Consider the following 24689-nt stretch of genomic DNA (forward strand, 5'->3'; position numbering starts at 1 on the left):
TAAAGAGTATTAAAAAAAATAAAGTTAGATATTCTTAGAAATTTAGATTTTTTTTATAGGCTAGCATCGTCGTTAAACCCCTCCCATAAATTTTGTCCAATTATGAATCAAACAATATAGAAAACCACATGTTTTATTTCCTAGTCCAAAACATGTAGCACCTCACCCCCTTATTTCTGACAACATACGTTTACTGTTATTTTTACATGCAAAGTCTGACACCCCCCTTCACCGCTTTTTCATATCATAGCACTAGTGATTGGTAGTTGAAATGTAAGCTTGAACTGAACCCGTATATTTTACTGATAAATGATGAAATCGACCCCCTCCTCCATCACGCAACTTAGGATTTTAGGTTCGGCTCGTACAGAACAACTCATTTTAGGGGGGGATGTATAAATTATTTTGTTTTGGCTTGTCAAGTATTTTCAGACAATTGTGAAGTCAACTTGTTCGACTCCCTATAAACCCCCACTTTGATAAACTATGGAATGAGCCTGCTTTCTACAACATACATGTAAGCACCGTTTTTCTCAACTAGGCTTCTAAAGGCCTAGTGTATATCATTATATCCAATACCTCTATGATTATTCAAATTGAATAGACTAATAAATGCATTTATACAAGTATAAGTGCATGGCTCACAGTCACTGTCATGTATTTTGAAACAAAACAATACATGAACATTTCATCAGCTATCTCCCACAAACAAGACTTTTATTTACTCCTGCATTCTTATTGTTTACATAGGAAGTACATGTGCATTATGGGTAATCAAATGATTAGCAAGTGGTTAACTCGGTTAACACAGTGTTAACTAATCAATGTGTTAAATTGCTTTCGAAAAACAGAATTTAACCATTGTGTTAGCTAATCACTTGGTTAGGAGTTAACACTGCGTTAAACTTAACCACTGTGTTAAAGTTAACCAGCTTTCGAAAAACCGGGCCCATATGTAGGTGATAATTGTTACACAAATAAGGGAAGCTGATGACGATGGAGACGCTAAAATTATCCCGTTTGTCATAAAGTTGAGTAGTTATTTTGCCATTAATATCTATGTTCAATGAAATATCAAATATGAAGCAGACATAGAATAATCTGTGATTTCTTTTATTTCGAGTTCAATGGGATTCATCGAATCGAAATCTGAATGAAAATCAGTATTATCAAATGGTAACATGTCGCTGGTATATCTAAGTTAATTATTTTTTCATAATAATGTGAGCTTTCAATCAGAGTTGTGTGCTTAGTTAATAATACGGTTACGTCATAGATCCTATCATGTTATCACGGTTGCAATGTTATTTTCTTTCCTTCGATTTCAGTGAATATTTATTTTGGTTACTGTTGTACTGGCTATTCTTGAAACCCGTATTGAAGAATAAAAAGAACATTTCAGTCAAAACGCCCAAATGCAGACTTCTTCGTAGCGTTCTGAAGTAACTTGGAATATTTACCAGGTATCAATGATACGTTGAACATTTAAATAAATCCATCGCAAATTTAAGGAATTAGGTGCGTCGCCCTTAATACAGACTAACAAGTCAACTTATTGATTTATTTCGTCGTAATTGTTTGAGATTTCTTTCTATTGATACCACATAGAAATTTTAAAGAAAAAACCTTGCTTGATTGGCATACCATATATACATCAAATGTCTGTCTTCAAGTGGAAAGTCCTCCAGAGTTGATATACTTGAATTCAGCAAAAAATCATTTGAATCAATATTGAACAACTGAGTGGCATGCTTAAAATGTTGGTGCTTTATACGTATATAAGGGCAAACACGTTTTATCCTAAATATACCCCACGAATATTGGACACAGATAAAACAGACAAAAAATGAAGACAATTGTGTTCATCTGTTCTGCTTTGGTAATCTGTACTAAAGCTTTCTTGCCTTCTGAAGAGAGCAGTGATGGAAGGGCAGATTACACTCATGCTAGCATCACCGAGAAGGCTATTTACCACGCTGCTTCTGACGTCATACTTAGCATCGCCAATACCAGAAAACACAGCGCCTCTGATATTCGTGACACTCTATCTAAATACATCGGTGAGTAATTAAAACTCTTTCATTAAAATCTAGTTCTCTAATGCAATACTACAGTGAAAATTTATAGATGTCATAAAGATAGATTATGAAATATTCAAACGACATGTGTGTGGTTGCATTCCCAAAAGAAATAATAAGAACTAAACCCGTCCTTTTGGGACTAATACCCCCGTGGGGCACACTATATAATGATCAAAACAGACTTCCTCAGATCAAACCAGAAGTTGTCTAATCAAATGATCATTTTTTTTTTAATTGAAAACGTTGCTTTAAAAAATCAATGAATCAATCAAATATTAGAATATTGCCGCTGATGCTCAATATAAACTCTATACCAACAGATAGGATTTTTGGAGAATGCAAGTATTATCATTTCTCTTAATTTGGTACATAGTTTAAAAATTGCTAGAGTATGAACACCCACACCAAAAGAAAATGGAAATGTATGAAATGGAAATATTCATACGTTCACTATAAATAAAATGTAAGGTACATAAATGTTATTTTACTTTACAAATAAATGTATGTAAAAGGTCTGATTTAGGCCTTTAATCTGTTTTTGAAAAATTCTCCAGAAAAGACATTTTTAAACAAAATAGAACTTAGCATAACTGTCTAATACTTTAAATATTCTAATTTAGACTAAGAAATGCATAACTTTTGGCTAAGAACAATGTATTTACAACATTTAAATAAAATATCGGCATTCAATTTTAAGATAAACTCTCTTTAAAAATGACTAAGTTCAAAAATAGAAAAAAAAGTCTGTAAAACTAAGAATAATTGTTTAATCAATATGAAAATTCCGGGTGCATATCATCATATGGTGAATAATAAGTGTACAAATTTTCAGAAAATATCCATGCACTAGTTTCTTAGATCATACACGGACAAAATCATGTCTACAGACAGAGGGACATGCTGATTATACCCCCAAACTTCCCCTGCGGGAGTATAATAAACATTGACAAAAAACCCAAACAAACAAAGGCAACCATCCCAAAAAATAAAGTAAAAGAAAAAAGACTGCGGTTATAGTAAATCAGCGCGCGGATCATTTATCCTTTACATTATGTACACGTTCCAAGTTAAGTATAACCATAGAGCGACAAGAACTATGATAAGCATTTGCTTCAGATACTTGTGCACTGAGTCTAAACAGTGCAATGTAATCACGTGATTGTTATGAATAGATCATAAAATTGCCATAATGCAAAAACAGTCATCATCAAACTTTTGGTTTGAATATATATTCCAAAACAAAATGTTAAAAAAATGTTGCTTGAATCGTACCATCACACCATACCATTTTTTTTTTTACCACTCCATATTTCCCCTACTCTTCATTTTGTATTCTTTATTTACTACCGGAAAAAAGAAACTGCATTATAAAATTTAGTATAATTTTTCTATATTTATTGTTTATATTTATACAATCTAAACAATCGACAAAGGCGATGTTTTTGAACAATATTGGATAGTACCCGACTCAGATGCACGGACTTTTTCATGGTTAGTGAACACATGTTGTTTATTGAAGTGTTCGTACGCACGAGTTTTACTGGCCAATACTGTTTGGAGTAAGAAGTGTAAAAGGTTTGTTTGGACACTATTCGTTAAGGAAAGCACTTTAGTTTTGACAAAATTTACCCTTCTGTCATGCCACGACTCAGCGAAAACCAACGTAATCGTGCTGTTGGAATGCTTCAAGCTGGAATGGCACAAAATATCGTAGCAAAACACTTTGGAGTTCATCGGAACACCATCCAGTCATTATGGAGACGTTTCCAACAATCTGATAATACTCGGGATCGACCACGTTCTGTGCGTCCTCATGTGACGTCGCGTCGACAGGACAACCACATTAGACTTGTGCACCTAAGAAATCGTTTCCAGACAGCAAGTTTCACTGCTCGTAGCAGTCCTGGACGTCGGCCAATCAGTCCAAGAACTGTGCGTAATCGTCTGTGCTAGCACATCACACCAATACGTCAAGCAGTGCACCCAATACTGCTTCAACGTCACCGTATCGCTAGACTAGCGTGGTGCAGACGACATCTGCGATTCAGAATACAGGACTGGGCCAATATTCTGTTCACTGATGAATCCAGATTTCATTTGGATAACAGTGACAGCCGTTGTAGAGTGTATCGTCGCGTTGGGGAGCGGTACCAGGACGCTTGTGTTGTGCAACGTCGACAATTCGGTGGAGGTAGCGTTATGGTGTGGGGTGGAATAACAGCACGTGGAAGGACCCCTCTACAAATTGTCAGTGGAAATCTCACCGACGTACGCTATCGAGACGAAATTATTCAGCGTCGTGTGATACCCTTCATACATAGACAGCAAAATCACATCACTCTGCAGAAAGACAACGCAAGGTCACATACTGTACGTTTAGTCAGGGACTTTTTTTACAACAGAATATCGATATCTTGCCTTGGCCAGCTGTTTCCCCCGATTTATTGCCGATCGAGCACGTCTGGGATGAAATGGAACGACGTCTACGCCGTTTACTAAATCAGCCAGTGACATTTGCTGGTTTAGGCCAGGCTTTAACCAACATCTGGAACATCCTTCAAGCATTTTTGAACACTTTAGTGGCATCAATGAGGCGCCGTTGTCAAGCATGCGTGAATGCAAATGGTGGTCACGCGCGTTATTAACTTTGTTAATTCAAGTTCGAATACTAGTGTCTTTCGAGTGTGCTGAAATTGACGTTATTCGACGTTAACATTAATGGATTATGAAATGTTGTAGCGAATACATTTGTTAACAGTATTACAAAAAATAAAAATTTTTCATCGTTATTTTTTATTTATTTTTTCATATATTGAATAATGCACATTTTCTTTTTTCCGCTAGTATATATATATATAATACAAAAATAAGAGTAGGGAAAACATGGAGTGGTAATTAGGACCTTGTCTGACGTATATCATACCAATTGTTAGACTTTTCTTTACATAGTGATTTTGACTACGAATTACTCCGTTTACCAGGGATGATTGTTCCTCCTATATAAGTACTTGGCGTGTCCGTGTTTGCCCAGCTCTTCATGTTGTATTCTTCAAAGGATTTATGAGATTACTGTTCGATATGCAAGGTGAAGATAACGAACAGTGATCAATCTCATAACTCCTACAAGCAATACAAAATAGATAGTTGGGCAAACACGGACCCCTGGACACACCAGAGGTGGGATCAGGTGCCTAGGAGGAGTAAGCATCCCCTGTTGACCGGTCACACCCGCCGTGAGCCCCATATCCTGATCAGATAAACGGAGTTATCCGCAGTCAAATCAGTGTGCCAAGAACGGCTTAACAATCGGTATGAAACACGTCAGACAGCATTTGACCCAATGCGAGGTTGTATTGACGAACTAGATCGTTATAACGACCATAGAATTTGCGAAATGCTGACTTCAATCGAGACTGTTGAAATCCCTGTACCATCAACTTGTTTGTCAGTAGCTTACCTCGATTTAAAAACTGACTATACCCAGAACAAGCTCTTGCATATCGAATCAGTTGAGATATATAAACACCATATGCAGGTGATAATGGAATATTGCTACATTTTCTGTTCGCTATTTTCGCTATCGTGAATGAAAGAGAAAGACCCCTCAAACTATGCTAACTGTAATTTGTCTTCTTTTGAGCAAATTGCAAATAAAATAGACCATAATCCTTGTATTATCTTGACGAATTTTGAAAGTTTAATATTTGTATTGAATCAAATTTGTGTAAATAAATTGATTCCGTGTATGTTTACTCTATTCTCCATTTATTTACAATGAACACTCGACATACAGTTTTTACCGTGATCAATTTAGCGTCACCGTATTGCAACAAAAAGACACGATTTCAAGTTAGCAATATTCTATGTTCTTTTATCAAGAAAAAGGTGAAAACAACAAACAGAAATCAATCCTGTAATTCCTATAAAGGAATATAAAAATAACACGATCCCTGGACGAACCAGATGTGGAATTAGATACCTGGGAGGAGTAAGCATCCGTGCTAACCTGTCACACTCACCGTGAGCACAATATCTAGATCTTGATAAGGTAAACAGAGTAATCAGTACTTGAAATCAGTATGTAAAGAACGGTCTATTAAATTGTATTTGTAAAATAAATCGTTATAACGACCATAGAATTTGCGAAATACTTGCTATAAACGAGATCGAAACCACTGTAACATCAAGTTATTTGTTAGTAACCGACTTCGATTTTAAAAGATGATCATACACAAAATTATGTTGTTGCGTATCGAATTACCATATGATAATGGAACATTGCTACATAAATATGGGATGTTGACAATGGAGAAGCTGAAGTCATCCCGTTTATCATAACGTTGACTAGTTTTTTCCCGTTAACATTTATGTTCAATCAAAGATGCTGATGTGAAGCAGGTGTAGGTACCCTAAGGTGTCGTTTGCTTCGAGTTCATTGGGTTATATCGAATCGACATGTGAATGAAAATTAATATTGTTAATGAAAACGTCGTCGGTATATATATCTAAATGTCTAGTAGAAGGTCACAGCAAGAAATTTTCTTTCACATATGGAAACGTTTAAATTCTGACTCGTAAGAATATAAAAGCATGTCCGCTAATTCGTTCAATGGTACTTCCAACAAATTGATGAAAGATCTGCTCACCAAAGGTCACGTAGATATTGTCCATGAGGAAATCCAGCATTTCTAAATATAAGCGTGTGAGTATTTGTGAGTAGAATCAAAGTGGTGTTTAACAAAGTACGTTTTTGGACGAATGAATATTTCTATGATCCATTTTATGTGCCTTAGTTAATATGACTTGCCAAGTAGCCTTTGCTTGTTACTTGATATAGGCAGTGAAAACATGACAGTGATGTGAATTGAAAAAATGTCATTTATTTTGAAAATGACGAAGTTATATAACAGAATAGCTAGTGGGGGTCAGAATGAGTCGAAAACAAAAATACAAGAACATATGTATCACATAGGTATGATTATGCTATCTGACCCCCTACAACACATAATGAAATATCGAAATAGAGCTGCCTACAATCAAATAAGGTGGGTTTTACAAAATAAAACAGGCCTTACAAAATAAAACAGCTCACACATACTAGCATCAAAGGAGCATTGCAAAGGAGGATGTGGAGGGTGGGTATCAAATTAATTTTCTTTGCGTACACAAATACTTGAGCAGTCTTTGCACTTCAAGCAAACAAAGAGGAATGACCAAAGCGTCCTAACGGCGCACTGTGATTGGTCATTCATATAGTATGCTAAGTATGGGGCCCTAAAACAAAACATTACATCATCTTCAGTTTGCCTGATCGGAAATTTCCACCCAAGACAGCGATGATAAGAAACATACCCATATAAAGCATCCCAAAAAGGACAGAAACAGATAATTTTCCATACCCAACATCCATCAAACGTGAAATGAACAAATCTAACATGTTATACAAAACATATATTTACCATAATTTACCTATCCAAAATATACACATAGAACATACCCAATTAACACGTTACATAAAAGGCATTATCTACCATAATTACATATTATATTACAGATTCTGAAGCAGTTGTCTATGATGCCAAAAAAATTATTTTTAATTTGATGTGAGGACTGGTCATCTAAAGTCATACGTTTGATGATGTTGATTTGGGAAAAGTTTTGCAATTTCAAATATTATCAAAACTTCTTTAGAATCCAGATTTGATCCAAACCACTTCTAGCATATATAGTGGCATAAAAAAGTTTGAAGTTACTCCTTCAAAGCGGTTAGAATAGAAATGGTAACACTCTATCTTAAACAGAAAAATAAGTACACTTGCTTTAACACCATTGTCTGTATATGTAATATACTTACCAGTGACATCAATTTGTATAAATTTATACCACATACTTTGGTTGGCTATTTGAAATGTTTCACAGGCATCTTAAGAATTCTAGTATTGATGAATTTCTTTTTGCTAGACCGAGACACGTTATTAAACTTCGCTAAAGCTGTGACGGATATCGTGAATGAAAACAACATGGCTCAAAGAAACTACATGGACGATGCTTCAAGAACGATGACCTGCGAACAGATTGTTGCAGGTGACAGGCGCTTAAGAATATTGACAATTGTCACTTATCTTAGAAGCTCTATATGTACAAATGAAACCAAAATGCCTCCATATAACAAGCTTTTTAGAAAATATTATTGAATTCATCTTTATTCCTGGGTATCTAACATCTAAACTAATTGTATATTCATAATGCTACATTCAGGGGATGTTTACTCCTCCTATGCACCTGATCCCACTGGTGTGTCCAGGGGTCCGTGTTTGCCCAACTATCTATTTTGTATTGCTTGTAGGAGTTATGAGATTTATCACTGTTCGTTATCTTCACCTTTCATACATGGCTCTAGTTCAAGGTTTAGGGCCCAGGGTTGAAATAAGTATGTACAAAATGTAATATGATAAAAATGTATTATACATTCAAAGTAGCCTAGTTTATGCAAAATAATATAGGTGACAAAGTCAGTGCATATCGATAATGAACAACCTCTATAAAAATGTGAAATTAACGATTCCTTGATTTTGAACTGTGGTCCAAGAATGGAGGTAAATGACCATGTTGCGAAAAGTCTTTTCTGGTCATGAACTATTGTTGGTAACCGACTTTTCCTTTAACATTTCGATCAATGGCATGAATTTGTGTTAAAAAATACAATATACCAATGCTGTCATTGAAAATTTAGCAGGTAAGATGGTTACGATTTATGATAAGTATGGAAGACACTACCTTTAGGTTCTATCTCGAGCTCTGCAAACAGAGTCTGTAAAGCATCGCTGTGTATGTCTTTTGTCTGTTTGCTTTTCCATAAATCTCCCAATCTTCGCGTAATTTTGTGATCGAAAACATTAGATAGCCATTCTTGGAAGAATATCTTGTATTGACTTAATTCTGATTCTGTACAAAGGTCAGTTTAACCACGTCAAAGTCATTAGTTGAAAGGTAAGAAATATTTTGTCCTATGTGATATTTTGTAATAACGATACATTAGAAGTTTATATATAACGCAACTCCTATAAACTAAACGAGGTTTCGTGACCTTGAAAAGGTTCTGTTAGGTAAGGCTAATATCTAATAAAAAATAACAACATGACTAACTTCTTCACTGTTTAGAAAGACATTACCAGTCAATTCTTGATACAAAGATTAAGCATATAACACTTTATTACCCAGAACCGACATCAACTACTAAAGGTCAGGGTCGTATAAAATGAATGAAAAGTTTCTCTGGGCTCTACATCTGTTAAAGTTGAAACATCTTCAGCTCATGCTGGACACAAAGGTGTTCATCATGAGACGGTGTGCTGTGATACTAGAATAACGTCATGTACCAAGGTATATAAGGGTGACTGGTAAAAGAAGTTCTAACCCATAACATAGAAAGTATACTTAAAACACAAATTAATCTTTAAAATACAGTGTGTCATAATTCAGAAACAAATCATCTAGCCAAGAAATGTCGAGGAGCTGAGTTTGTTTGAGAAACACTAGAAGTATTGATAACATACCGTCTATATCCAGTTCTCCAAGTTTCAAAGATACAATCGAATAGAAAGCAAAACTTCTAATTCAATGTATTTTAGTTGTGTGACACATAAGTGATCGTTAAGGCCCTTGTGTCTCTTATTTGAGAAAGCATATTTAAAGCGGTTTATGTTTCATTATAAAGGCCATCTACTTCTTCAATCATTGAGAGACAACATAATCTACCATTCACAAGCTGTCGATCCTAATTGGTACGCTGTCAGAGAACTGATTGGCCAATATCTCTTTACAATGCAAGAGTTTTACAGCAGTACAAATTGGGTAGAAATGTTTGGCGATAAAGTCTGTCAAGAACTAGGTAATTTAAAAGAATCAAAGCATTTTAGAAAAGAATTAATTGCAAGAATATTTTGTTTAAAGTCATTGTTATTAATCTGGATGAACATTCAAAAGTAGACAAATTTGAAACTTTTTCAGGTGCAACTGGTAAATTTCTCCCTTTGAATGTCTCCAGTCCCGACATGGTCACATGCATCAACCGTAACTACTCCAGTGAGGCGTAAGCAAACATTCTTTTAAAGACCAAAACAAACACAGTGTCATAGATTAAAAAGTTTCAAGTAGAAATACAGCATTAACATTATGCATGAATTATCAAATTACAAAATTAGAGAAGAATTTTAAAAAGATACATAACACAAATAATATGTCAGAAATACCATTTTCTGTATTAGTGTTCGGGGATTTTCCGATATTGACAATATGAGATCAGAAAGGCAAGTGCTTACCAGTGGTTACACGAGCTATCAACAAATTATCAAACCCTTAGGTATGGATTGTTAGTTTTGTTTGAGAAAGAGACAGTGTATTTGTTTTTCTTTATATTATGTAACTGTTTACAAAGGTAAGTTTACGTGACTACGGATTCTTCTGTAGGCAACTTTCCGCCCGGTATGGGTAAATGTAGTCACGGAGATCCACGTGATGATAGTAAACATATTCCAGCAACAGGGGGACTAAGTAAGGAAACGTCAAGTCCGGAGTTGTCTCCTCATTTTGACCTCCATCAACAAGCGGGTGAAGCTGCCATTCAGGCCTCTGTTGATTTCTTTATCGGAAATGGTACTTGCATTTGATCAAAGACAATGCGTTAAGTCAGATTCTTTAATAATATAACAATGAATGGAATTCAATTTCAAATTGTTTTGTTGTCAGATTTTGATTGGTCTTCGGTATACATACTGTGCATGAATAATCATTTTCACTAACATTCCAGAAACTATCAAACAAATATTTTTTAAGTGTTTATATATATTTTTGTGTAATTCTAATGTTTGTTTTTACATCTTTTCCCACAAATGGACCGGATGTCAAAATGTAGTTGAACAAAACATCACTACCAATGTGAAAACTGTCCATGATTATTAGAAAACCAATACAAAAATAAAAAAAACAAAAAAAAAACATAAAAAGATAACACGTGAAGGTTTAATTAGCATGTCTTTATTAGACACTGGACTTTTATCGGTACTGGGACTAAACACATTCAAGGAGCTACTGGGTATAAATTACATAAATCCGTGCTACAACTGTTTCACACGGAGCCAGTCTCTGGGGTTTGTTGTTGACGATAAGGGATCCATGAATGGCGATATCAAAGATGCAGCTCAACGTAGCATTGAAATTGTTAACCACGCCGTTCTTGTTGGATCTAACGGAACTTCCGACTACGTTCTCTCAACTTTCAATGATTCAGGTCTGTAGTCACTTCGTTTAAAAAGAATGCCATTTGTCATAGAAATGTTTTTCCTTTCATTTTCCTTTGTTTTAGTGATTTTACTAAAAATGAAACATGTATTGTAAATGTCAGTGGTTATCATAATTATTAACTTTTTCATAGACACCACGATTCAAAAAACCGCAAGCGGAACAGAAATGAAGTTGTGGCTACATGTGATGCGCACTCATAACGGAAGTGATTGTCCAAAACTTACACTGACTGGGTTAATTAATGGTGTGTTGTTTCAGACAAATACAACATCAAACCTTAATTTACTGTTTGTTGATAGTATCGTAAAGATCCTGTATTGGGAAAAATGTTTTAATTTAATTGTAAATAACGAAAGTATGGCACATAAAAATCAGTTTTGAGTCTTCAGAGAATTCTATTTAACAATTTTCAATTCAAATGATTTCCTGACTTGTAGCTGTAAAGATGTCCAGATCTGGCTCGTGCTTGTTCGTCTTTGCTTGTGCAGACAAAAATGACAAAGACAAAGAACACGAAATTATCAATTTAATCAACAACAAAAGTATGAAAGTTATTTATTTCCCGCGAGAACAACATGGCGGACGTAGACATCCATATGTTTTAAACCTTTCCGGAAATAAACATTGCATCCCGAAAGTTGGCATGAAAGGTAACATGATGCTTCCAGTCTGTAGTTTAATTCAGAATACCGTTTTCAGACTTTGTAATTGGAACTGTTCAAGCTATATATATGCTGTTATTATTTGTCATTTTACTTGGGACACCTTAACCCCACTGTGAAAACGCAATCCAACATTAGATATATGTACAAAACTCTACGGTTTTAGAAATTTATGCGCTTTATGACCGTGCGAAAATCTTATTGATCAGGTGCTACTTCCCAGCAATTTGTGGGTCAGAGTGCATTTCATTACCCCTTAATATTTTGATTTGGTAGGTTCGTATTACTTGATGAACTCGGTGTCAAAACATATCAACATAATTGTTTTCTTTCCAACAACGTGTGAAGAGGGCGCACACAATGCATGCTTAGTTTTGACTACGGTTAATTCAGTTTACCTCATCAGGATATAGAGCTCACGGCGGGTGTGACCGGTCGACAGGGGATGCTTACTCCTCCTAGGCACCTGATCCCACCCCTGGTGTCTCCAGGGGTCCGTGTTTGCCCAACTATCTAATTTGTATTGCTTATAGGAGTTATGAGATTGATCACTGTTCGTTATCTTCACCTTTTATACAATTAGCCCAACCGTAGATATCCGAGAGATAGATTAGTTAAGAATGCACTCTCATGATATCAAAGAGTTTACGTTGCACATATCGCCACGATAGATACATTAAACATGTTAATTTGGAAGCAAAAATATTAAGATACGTCAATTTCAATTACGTATAGTTTCAATCTTTATTTGCTTGTTTTTAATTGAATATAGGTAGAAAACGACGTGGCCTTGGGGGCTTTGATTTATTTGACAAAATAGCTTTAGCAACCGGAGGACAAATTGTACATACCTCTTCGTCATCTCTTGGGAGCATTCTGGGAAGTTTTGTGACAGTAGGTAGTTCCATATGTATAATCAAGCATGTCTTGGGGTCATATAAGAAGTTGTATATCGTTATGATTTTAATCTCTGCAAGAACTGTTAACATAAAAAGACAAGTAAAAATAATGTTTTTACAGAACAACATGGGAGTCAATGTTATAAAAGTCGTTTCCTTTGAAATGTCCTCCGCATCGGTACATCCAATATCTGTAGACGCCGAACTATCACTGATGACAATAAGAATAGAGGGATTATCATCTGTATCTCCTCTCAAACTGGATCGGCCAGATGGTAAATATCTTAATTCCATTATCATTTTATAGTAAAGCAAAACATTCCGGAGACAACCATTGGATTATAATTGTTTTGTGACATCACAATAACCAACTAACCAATTACGTTCAAATAAAGTTCAAAGCCTGTTCAATCTTATAAAGTGCTGTGTAACAGATTTCGAAACACCACATGGACAAGAATAAACATAAAAGCGACGAATGTTTTTTTTTTAAAACTAACGTGGTACAAATCAAACCATGTATAATGTTCACGGTATGATATTCATACCAGACTGATTTTCTGACAGACATTCTATGCATAGATGATACAAATGAAACATATCTTGACAATAACTTTTTTTATACATGTAAGATGCATTGTTTCAGACTCGTAAATGATTGAAATTCATTTCTTCTAGGTACAGGTCAAATATTTTCCGGTACATCCTCCATTGATGTCATTGGAAGGACAACTGTATTATCCATACAGGTTTTGTAATTTCTCAAGTTTTACATGTGAAGATAAGGAACAGTGATCAATCTCATTGTTCCTATAAAGAATGCAAAATTAAGAGAAAGAAAACATGGACCCCTGGATACACTAGAGGTGGGATTAGGTGTCCAGGAGGAGTAATCATCCCCTGTTGACTGTATCAATGATATTTTCACAGAATCCGCCCACTGGAACTTGGATGTTGCACAAAAAAAGAGCAGGCACCTGGAAAGTGAAAGTAGGCGGAAGTGGGAGCATCGATTTCACTTATAAACTCATGGAAAATGTACATGGATTGAAATACCCTATTAGTGGAACTAGTCCGATTACAGGTAATTTAAACCAAACTGTTTAATGTATAAATTTAACATGTATGATACGATTTTGAAAATCATAAACAAGAAAATGGCAGTTTTATCAATGTTTGATCATTGATTATAAAGTATCTCTGATGTGATTTTGGAAGTAGCTGTGAATTAAACAGGAAAGTGACTCTATTTCAGGAACAAATATCATTATCAGTGTAACAGTTACTGGTTTACCCGCTACATCACGTGTAACTGATATAATTCTAAAGAAACCTAATGGAGATGTCCTTAACGTACTTCCGGTTACAGACACATCTAGAGATGCCAGTCGTGTTCTCTTTGCTGAGTATGACGTAAAATCAGAGGTGCATTTTTAAAAACATCACGTATAATGACATCAAGTAAAATTTGAGAGGACTGAGCCAATGAATATTGAAGATGATATATTAGTTTAAAATCGGCCCAGAGCCGAATTCAATACATCAATCCCATGAAAGTTTATCAAATACAGTAATGTTTAAATATCCTAAAACTTTGAACACATTTCGGTTTTGATAATAAGCTGGTTTTGAAAATAAATTCCTTCTTTCATTCAGTGAAAAAATATTTGAAAATAAGCCGGTTTTGAAAAGAAGTCACTTTTACCTTAAACTTTAAAAGAAAATATTTGAATGAACAACTAAGGGGGGGGGGGGTGTAGAATGTTTTTTTCCATATTTGTGAAAGAAAATCATCACAGTACTTTCCTTCGAATGAAGATTTTCTTATTGCTTTGACAATTAGCCAGAATTTGAAAATATATTTACATCGGCTTTGAAATTACTAGTAAGCCCCCACTTTGTTACTGAATATTTAGATCTGTCATGGCTTCTGTTGAATGTGTAAGGATGTATTAATGTCTGAACAATATATTTTTGATTATGTGTATAGAGAATAGTATTTAATCACTGTTCGTTATCTTCACCTTGCATATTATATATTTCTTCATGATAGCAAATATTTTTGCATAGGTGTTTTACGTCAGCATCAATGGTAGTTTAAATACTGGAACATTTACTCGAGAAGTATCTGACGTCATCACCCCTGTCACTGGAAATATTCAGTTCCTATCCAAACCAGGTACGGGTTCTTCACCAATCTCAAAAATAAATTTGCATCGATTCAAACTTCACAAGAGGCCAATAAGCCTTATAGATCACCTGAGTATTAGTTATACGTATCACTAGCCACAAGGGCTTTGGAATTTGTTCTGCATATTTAACCTAAATTCTAATATTTAGCGACAATATAAAACAAGAAGTGTTCCCTCGAAAGTGCCTATACTGATGAACGACTTTACATAATATAACACATGTTACATTAAGATATAACTAATTGGGACCCGTCATACAGTTAAAATCCCTGTGTTGCAAATTTGTTACATTTTCATGCTTTTCTATATAAGTACATGTATTTAGTTTGATACTGTATAAACAACCTTAAAGAAATCTTCCAAATGATAAAGACAATAATCACTATAAGAAATTTGGTCCCACCCTGGAATCAAAACCCTTAACTCATAAAATTTACCATTTTTGTAAAGGACTACCTACTCCCTCTAAATAAAAATTGAGCTTCTAATTAGTGTCATTACATTAAAGACGGTATTGTTTAACCGTTTCTCACATATACACGTTATATACCAAGAAGCTCTCTGCTCTATATGATTATGTCATTGAGTTTTTCTTACAAATGTGCTGTTGGAGAGAAGAAAATTTCTGAAAATTGCGCAATGAAAAGTGAAAATAACGAACAGTGATCAATCTCATAACTTCTATAAGCAATACAAAATAGAGAGTTTGACAAACACGGACCCCTGGATATACAAGAGGTTGAATCAGATGCCCAGAAGGAGCAAGTATCCCCAGTCGACCGGTCAATGTTTTGCATTTTTTTTAACCCTGCTACCGGGGAGCAAAAACTCTGAAATTTACAACTTATTTCACCCTTGTTCAAAAAATTTGAAAAAAATGGGACGGTAGTTATAAAAAAATTATAAAGTAAACGTTTAATCACAAACCATTTTGGCCCCACCCTGATACCAAAACCCTAACCCTGGCGTAAGGAAATCTACAATTTTGGTAAAGGACAACATGCTCTTTGAAAATATCTATTTAATTTCACTTTAGTATCAATGCAAGGTGAAGATAACGAACAGTGATCAATCTCATAACTCCTATAAGCAATACAAAATAGATAGTTGGGCAAACACGGACCCCTCGACACACCAGAGGTGGGATCAGGTGCCTAGGAGGAGTAAGCATCCCCTGTTGACCGGTCACACCCGCCGTGAGCCCTATATCCTGATCAGGTAAACGGAGTTATCCGCAGTCGAAATCAGTGTGCCAAGAACGGCTTAACAATCGGTATGAAACACGCCAGACAGCATTTGACCCAATGCGAGGTTGTATTGACGAACTAGATCGTTATAACGACCATAGAATTTGCGAAATGCTGACTTCAATCGAGACTGTTGAAATCCCTGTACCATCAACTTGTTTGTCAGTAGCTTACCTCGATTTAAAAACTGACTATACACAGAACAAGCTCTTGCATATCGAATAAGTTGAGATATATAAACACCATATGCAGGTGATAATGTAATATTGCTACATAAATATGGGAAGTTGACGATGGAGAAACTGAAATCATCCCGTTTGTCATACACTAAATGAGATGTTTGAGAAAAAATGTTTTACACATAAACTTGGTATACCAAGTTAGGAACCGCCCTGGAGTCAGAACCACTACCGCATGGATCATGAAATTTACAATTTTTGGTAGAGAACTTCTCATCACTATGCATTTAATTTTCTTATAGATATACGGCTGCAGAGAGAAAGATTTTTGAAAATTAGGCCCCAGCGGTAAAGAAGTCCCAAAATTTAGAATTTATGACCCCCTTGTCCCAAACATGCTTCATACCAAATTTAAAAATAGCATTGGAATGGTGTTTATCAATAAGTCGAAAATTCTAAAAAAAAAAAAAAAAAAAAAAAAAAAAAAAAAATTGTTAACGCACGGCAGACGACGACGACCAATTGCAGTGTGTATTTATTGCTGTATTAGACTATTTATCCGGGTTCTTTAAATGCTTTTGCGATCTGTAGAAATTGTACACAATATTATTACTGAACAAGTGAAGAAAATGAACAGTGATCAATCTCATAAATTCCAAAAAAGAATGTAAATTTAGGAGAAGGCACACGCCGTGAGCCCTCTATCTTAATAAGGTAAACGGAGTAAACCGTAATCAAAATCAATATGTAAAGAACGGCATAACGATCGATATGGAACAAGCCAGGCAGCATTCAACTCAGTGATAGCTTGTATTAGGAGATATTACAACCCTCACTGTATGAGAGCCACCAACAATATTTTTGTGGGTTTTTTTTTATTTTGAGATAAAGATTTCTAAAGATCAGCTGAAAGCTATATACAACCAACAGAATATCAACATTGAATTTCGCTAATGTTTCGTTAATGCAGAGAAGGTTGTCGTAGGAAAACCCACAATGGTGACGGTCAGCGTTACAAACACAGGCAGTGTAGCTCAAACGTTTCAGGTGACTCCTACTTCCATCCCTATGGGATTTATTACTGGGTCCTCCAAAACCGTGTTAGTAGAAGCTCATAGCAGTCAGGAAATGAATATCACAGTCACCGCTCCATCTTTGGAATTGGCGTAAGTGTATTTCAATTTTAACAAAAACTAGACATAATAGATACAATCTGTCAAACTGTAGGATCTTTCCTATCAATGTTTGGTTTTTCGTTAACGGCTTGAAATTTCTTGATATGATCAGTCATTGTCTCCATCTTTTTTCACTGCTTGAGAGGGATTAATCTATTTCATGACGTCAGATGACGACAAGAAGAACAGTAATGCTCTCTAAAATAATTCATGAATACTTATCTTCCAGCCTTCTGACAGTTACATTAAATCATGGAGGATCAACTTTGCAAACCATTAAAAGAACTATTCAGGTAAACAGAACGACAATATTTCTCAAACCTGTGCAACATGACTTACTATTCTATACCTATAGTGTTTCTATTTGCATTTCAAGGTTGCAGAGGTTGCACCGCCTCAGATAACGGTAAAGAATAGGACAGACGATTGCGGACAGCATATGATGAATTATTTTAACTGTTCCCATCAGCAATGGTCACTTGTCATGGATATCACATTCACAGTCAACATGAGCAAACTCTTTGTGACGCCTAGTGATATTGAGTTTCAATATGCTAACAGTTTGTTCAATTCACAATCATACCTGGGTACTATTAGGTAATTCCGGATTTTTTTCTGGAAGGGGTCAGTGCTTGTCCTACTCTTAATTTTGTATTCTTTTTAGTAATTATGAGACTGTTCACTATTCGATATCTACATGTATAACTTCACTGCAACATAAAATGCAGTTGGACATGTGATCGTATCCTATAATGCCCTTGATCGCATTACTGCATTTCAGTCTATCGTTAACGTCCCATATCTATCTAGGATTATATTATTAACACTTTCATATGGTGTTGATATCTCTTAATTGATTCGATACACACAATGGTCGGTTTTTGAATCGATCTAGGTTACTGACAAATAAATTTAAGTTACAGGGGTGTCAACAGTCTTGTTAAAAGTCAGCATTTCGCACATTACATTGTCTTTCTAATCATCGTATTTAAAAATGATGTGAGGTCAACCGCTGTCTGACATGCTTCATACCAATTGTTAGGCCCTTCCTTACATACTGATTTTGAATTCGAATTACTATGTTTACCTGATCAAGATATAGGGCCCACGGCGGATGTGACCGGTCAACAGGAGATGCTTACTCCTAGACACTTGATCCCACTCTTGGTATGTCCACGTGTCTGTGCTTGCCCTACCTTTAATGTCATATTCTATATAGAAATTATATACTAAAGGTGATCAGTGTTCGTTATCTTCACTTTTGTCATCACAGTGAAGTTATCCAAATATCTCATTAGTATTATCATTCAGAATTAAAATGTCATGTCTGGAACTACGCCACATCAGGAAAAGCATTCGCATATATATTGAGTAAGTCTTCAAATTCTTGTATTTGTTTCTAGTGGAACTTGTTGTTCATACCGATCTAGAGTAACAGCCGTTGATGTAAACAGTAACATGAAAACCGTGCACTTCGATTTCTCAGGAGGAAATGTATTTAACACAACTGTTCAGAACTTCGAACATCTCGTGAAACCATCAGTTGGAAAGGTAACACATATTCTAATGGCTGATAATATATATTGCTGTACGCTATTCAGTATTTATATTTCTTACTGTAATTGTTGAATTTTGTATCATGTTACTTATTCATTTATAACTACGTAATACTAATAAGTTTTAGCTTTGGGTTTTATTTTGCGTATTTAGAAAAAGCTGTCAGTTGATATGAACAGTAATTCACTGTATAAACTTGTCGGTGGAGTGGTGGGAGGTCTTGGTGTCGTTGCTGTTATTGTGTCGAGCCTGCTATACTTCTACAAGAGAAACAAACAAGCCATGGAGAAAACCAGGGTGGACCCCCTGTCAGATCTGTGTTTGAATGTTCCAGTCAGGCATGTCGAAAATAATAAGAGATTGAAATTCGTGATGAAATAAAAAAAAAACACAAAAAAAACCTCTGCAATGTCACACACCTTTACTGATTGGAAATTTATGCTTTATATTTTGGGCTGAAAACATTGTATAATCATATATAATTATCCTATATGTGTGAATACGGCACCGGTACCAGTTGATAAGGTTCAGTAATGTTTCATATGTGATCATCCAAAATTCAAAATGGTCATTGTAGTAATATGTCACTTGGAGAAATAAAGCACAGAAATAAAATAGAAAATATTCATTTTTTACCTTGAGGTTTATTTTATAGCCGTTGGACCTTAGACTCTGTATTCGTCTGAAATTTCACCTGAATAGTCTTTCAATATAATGGGTTGTTCACAAAGATACGTCTAATAGTTTCCTTCAGCTGATCTTTAGACAGGAATATATTTGGTTGTCATTTTTCAATTCTCGTTACAGTCTTAACCAGATCTTTTCAATTATATTCAAAACCGAACTCTGCGCAGGTTAATCTTGGACTAATAATGCTTTGTGAATGGAAGTGTCGTCGTCTTGAAGTATATAATTATTTTTAGGAAAGACACGTACTATAACTGGCCAAAGTTGTTCATCAATTATATCAATGTATTTTTGATATTTACAGTACCTTCGACAACAGTCATCCCCACACTGTCGAAAATAAATACAGCCTTATCTCAAAACTAAACTGTGGCGTTGGGTGTTAGGAGATTCAACAAGGCAATCCCATTTCGCCCACTTTTCTCCATATACAACACCATTGCCAGTCCAAACATCCATTTTGCAATAATCACTAAATGACTCTGTTTCGGCATTTATGTTTGCCCAACTATCTATTTTGTGTTGCTTATAGAAGTTTTTAGATTGATCACTGTTCGTTATCTTTACCTTTCATCTACAATTTTGTATACGGTGCCGCTACACCAGGATAGTTGTGGTTTTCTCTTCGCCACTCTGATGCTAAAGCGCACTACTCTTCTTTCTGTATGAATTTCGATGGATATTCTTTTTTATGTAGCAGAGCGCCTACCTTTTGTTGAAAAAACTAGTCGATGACGAGTATCTCTTTCTACTTTATTTTACTAACCATAAAAGCCCCCGACCTTCTCTGTCACTTTACGTCGCTTATTTATCTTTCTTTGAATGGTTTCTACACTTCCCCGCTTCTGATACTGGTCAATTACAGATGTAATTGTAGGACGGGATATGTCTAATCTTCGAAGTAATTCCAAATGTTTTAATGCAGACAGGTACAACGAAAGAGTGATTTAGTTTAAATCAGTACTCAGTTGTTTTTTTCGCGCGGTAGCCATTTTAATTATATTAGAAGTACACAGCAGACGGAAATAATTCTTGGTATATTGAATATTGATCAGTGGATTTTCTATGATATAGTAACTTGCTTGTTGCACAACCTATCCTTTGCGAAAAATTCATTTGTATTACTAATCAGTGCCACAAAACCATCATTATTTGGGCTCTAAAAAATTATAATCCATAATCATATTTTGTATTTTATCCACACTTCATTTCCTCGAGGTATCAGACACGCTATTTCATGACATAAGTTAAGTAGTTCTTGATTAATTTCTTCAGTTTCATCCACTAAATGATAGAACTGAATTTCGGATATTAACTGGTTGTGTACTGTAAATATTCTAACAATCGCTTTTTGAATTTCTGGTATTCAATGACATGTTATCATTTTATGTTAGGTTACCGCTTTTTTGTTGGTCTTTTTTCTTCTGTTTCCTTTATTCTTATTTCCCTTTCTAGAATTGTTCACTGGTATAAAGACAGGTTTGGTATGTCAGTAAAAAAAAATTTCTTACGACGTACAAGTGGCCAAAAACTCACTACATTCCCGGAAATATTACTGTGGCGATGCTATAAACAATTCGACAGATGACAGGGGAAGACAACGATCAGTGATCAATCTCATAACCCCAATAAGGAATACAAAATAAAGAATTGGGCAAACACGGACCCCTTGATATATCAAAGATGGGATCAGGTAACTATGAGGAGTAAACATCACTTTTCGACCGGTCACACCTGCTGCGAGCCTAATGTCTTGATCAGGTAAACGGGGTAATCCGTAGTCTAAATCAGTGAGCTAAGAACGGCCGAACAATCGGTATGAAAAACGTTAGACAGCATGTGTCCCAAAGATGGGTTGTATTGGCAAACTACATCAATATAACAACCACAGAATTTGTGAAATGCTGACTTTAAACGAGACTGTTTAAACCCTATAACATCAACTTGTTTGTCACTAGTCAGCCTCGATTTTAAAACTGATCATATGCAGAACAAGCTCTTGCATATGAATCAGTTGAGAGAAACAAACAACATATGCGGGTGATAATGGGATATTGTCAAATGAATATGGGCATAATGTCAAAAAGTCTAGTCTTTAATTTATCGCGATTTTAAATTGACTAAAAGTTCTTTTGATTATTTAAAGAAAAAACTAGATTTTACCCCTACCCCCATGAAACCTACAGAACTACATATAACACTACCTGACTGCATATACACCCCTCCCCCCAAAAACTACTTGTACAATGTAAATATACAGATAATGAATGATGATTCAAATCATTATCAAGGACATACTGACACCACTTTATATAGCTTTCTTCTTATTGGAAATGAATGTGAACATGTAAGTTTTTAATACATTATTATGGACGAAGTTATTTATATTACACATATATTAATAAACCTTAAGTATCCAGTTGAAATTTTTAGTGTCAATTCAAATTCTGAAAGGGTTTGACATGGGCTAAATTTTATGGCGGAAGGATTGATTAGTCAAAAAGTTCTAAATCTGCATGATTTTACAGTTGTTGTTTTTTTTTTTTTTTTTAACCATACATCTTCTATTTTATACTCCTATACGTGTAATCCCGTGGGGATCCGGGTTAGAATAGATCCTCAGTACACCTTGTTTATTGTAAGAGGCGACTAAATGGAGCGGTCCTTTGGATCTAGGTCCCATGTCACAGCAGGTGTGACACGATAAAGATCCCTTCCTGCTCAAAGGCTGTAAGCCTCGAGCATAGGCCTAAGTTTTGCAACCCTTCACCGGCAATGGTGACGTCTCCATATGAGTGAAAGATTCTCGAAACAACGTTAAACAATATTCGATCGATCCTATACGTGTATTCAGTTCTGTAATTTATTATACAAATAGCTGAGACTTGGGGGAAGTTTAAATGTTGTAATTTATTATATTTTCCAAACAGAACACCGATTCTTGAAAAAGATCGAATTGATTTACTCGAAATTTTGTATAAAAATTAAGTATTTTCGCCAATAATTAAAATATTTGATCTCAAACCTCCACTTTTTATTTCCATTCTAAATTTAAAGACAAGACCATGCAAATTATGTGAAATTTTAGAAATTGACATTACTCCTAAATGTCCTTTTAAACTCTCAAATTTGATTTTATGAATTTTTATCGCATGTCAAATGCCAAAAGGTCATTATTTATTTCCATTATTTTGTATTCAACTTTTAAAAAAAAAAATCTGTATTGTTAAAAGACATGATTATGTATATAAGGTACAGGTATATAATGATTGATTTGTGTTGCTTATGTTTTGTTGACACCAACAGACAAATCAAGTTTAATTTCAAAATTAAGGATTATCTCCCTCACGCATAGCTCTTATCCTTAGACGAATTTGACTCCACTTTGTATGCCCCCGAGATCGCAGATCACAGGGGGTGGGGGGGGGTATTGTTTTTGTTCTGTCTGTCATTTTGTAATTCTATCTGAAACTTTAACTTTGCTAATAACTTTTGAACAATAAGTGATAGCGCTTTGATATTTCACATGAGTATTTCGTGTGACCAGACCTTTCCGTGGGTACCAACATTTGTGACCCCGTGACCTTGACCTTGGAGAGTTTGACCTACTTTTTGAAAACTTTTAATCTTGATAATAACTTTTGAACAATAAGTGATAGAGCTTAGATATTCCACATGAATATTCCTTGTGACCAGACCTTTCCGTTGGTATTGAACCTTTTTACCTTGACATTTGACCTACTTTTAATTTTTTTTTTTACATTGGTCATAACTTCTAAATGGTAAATATTAGAGCTTTCATATTGTACATGAGCACTTTTGACAAGATCTTTCTACTGGTACCAAGATATTTGCCCTTGTGACCTTGGCCATCTTCGGAATTAGCCATTATCGGGGGCATTTGTGTTTCACAAACACAGCTTGTTGGCACACTGTTTTCCCCTGTATTAGCTCTAAAACTTCATTGTTATTTCGGATTTCAAACATTTCGGTTGAGCATCACTGAAGAGACATTATTTGTCGAAATGCGCATCTGGTGCATCAAAATTGGTACCGTTTAAGTTTTACACAGGGTACACGTAGCGGTTACTGGAAATGTCTGGTTGATTGACATCGATAATTTGAGCTGATATCATTTTCTGATGTCATTGATGTCGGATATTTGATGAAAGAGGGAGGTATAAAGAAAACAACACAAGAAATATATTTCTGACTACTCTCAAAAAGAGACGTCAGCCATGAGAACGCAATAATAAAAATTCTGTGTTCATGGAGAAAACGCTGAGACGACAAAATAACTGAAGTAACTGATTAATTAGAATTTAGAATATACAGAGACCGTTGAACTAGAAGTGGGGTAAATGGATATTCGTGTGTGTTAGACTTCGGAGACGATGTAAGATGTGGACGACCATTGTCATTAAATGAAAATACGAAACCCCATATTCATGACCTTATTATAAAAGACCATGCTAGTAAATCTTGGGTTTTCAATATATTCACGGAGGACAGTAAATGATGGTATTCTCATAGCTAATGAGATGTAAGAAATATTTGTTGTGTACAGGTAACTAAAGCAACAAAGGATACTCCTATCCGCAACATTATCGAAACATTAATCTGTCTCGGTGTCGGTGTGGGCTGTACAGGTTGTACATATTATCGAAATACTTAAGGCGGGGATATTATCGGTGACCTTAAAAATAA

At 35.2% G+C, this 24689-nt stretch overlaps 2 protein-coding genes across 2 annotated transcripts in view; both read left to right on the plus strand.

The window, feature by feature from the left end:
- Window positions 1–21556, plus strand: part of LOC125647088 (uncharacterized) — a 44100-nt gene extending 22544 nt beyond the window's left edge. Inside the window, exons 21-39 of the mRNA XM_056141841.1 lie at window positions 1896–2060; window positions 8043–8165; window positions 10092–10166; window positions 10551–10736; window positions 10830–10846; window positions 11043–11370; window positions 11515–11628; window positions 11822–12034; window positions 12819–12940; window positions 13067–13220; window positions 13624–13694; window positions 13876–14029; window positions 14201–14370; window positions 15016–15124; window positions 17534–17729; window positions 17968–18031; window positions 18115–18335; window positions 19142–19289; window positions 19449–21556. Coding sequence (XP_055997816.1) covers window positions 1896–2060; window positions 8043–8165; window positions 10092–10166; window positions 10551–10736; window positions 10830–10846; window positions 11043–11370; window positions 11515–11628; window positions 11822–12034; window positions 12819–12940; window positions 13067–13220; window positions 13624–13694; window positions 13876–14029; window positions 14201–14370; window positions 15016–15124; window positions 17534–17729; window positions 17968–18031; window positions 18115–18335; window positions 19142–19289; window positions 19449–19676 — 2858 coding nt within the window. The 3' untranslated portion in view covers window positions 19677–21556. The remainder of the gene's footprint in view (window positions 1–1895; window positions 2061–8042; window positions 8166–10091; window positions 10167–10550; window positions 10737–10829; window positions 10847–11042; window positions 11371–11514; window positions 11629–11821; window positions 12035–12818; window positions 12941–13066; window positions 13221–13623; window positions 13695–13875; window positions 14030–14200; window positions 14371–15015; window positions 15125–17533; window positions 17730–17967; window positions 18032–18114; window positions 18336–19141; window positions 19290–19448) is intronic.
- Window positions 1819–11101, plus strand: LOC125647877 (uncharacterized). The gene is made up of 5 exons (XM_056142261.1): window positions 1819–2060; window positions 8043–8165; window positions 9799–9972; window positions 10092–10443; window positions 10551–11101. The coding sequence occupies exons 1-4, from the start codon at window positions 1847–1849 to the stop codon at window positions 10175–10177; spliced, it is 597 nt and encodes a 198-aa protein (XP_055998236.1). The 5' UTR covers window positions 1819–1846; the 3' UTR covers window positions 10178–10443; window positions 10551–11101.
- Window positions 21557–24689: the final 3133 nt, after the last annotated feature.

The sequence above is a fragment of the Ostrea edulis genome, chromosome 6 (assembly GCF_947568905.1).
Source record: "Ostrea edulis chromosome 6, xbOstEdul1.1, whole genome shotgun sequence".
Lineage (NCBI taxonomy): Eukaryota > Metazoa > Mollusca > Bivalvia > Ostreida > Ostreidae > Ostrea > Ostrea edulis.

What these genes read in the sequence shown, in the direction of transcription:
- LOC125647877 (XM_056142261.1), top strand. Translation starts at nt 1,847, where the DNA reads ATGAAGACAATTGTGTTCATCTGTTCTGCTTTGGTAATCTGTACTAAA. An exon ending in CACTCTATCTAAATACATCG is followed by an intron (nt 2,061 to 8,042) that starts GTGAGTAATTAA and finishes TCTTTTTGCTAG; the next exon opens with ACCGAGACACGTTATTAAAC. An exon ending in CTGCGAACAGATTGTTGCAG is followed by an intron (nt 8,166 to 9,798) that starts GTGACAGGCGCT and finishes TTCATTATAAAG; the next exon opens with GCCATCTACTTCTTCAATCA.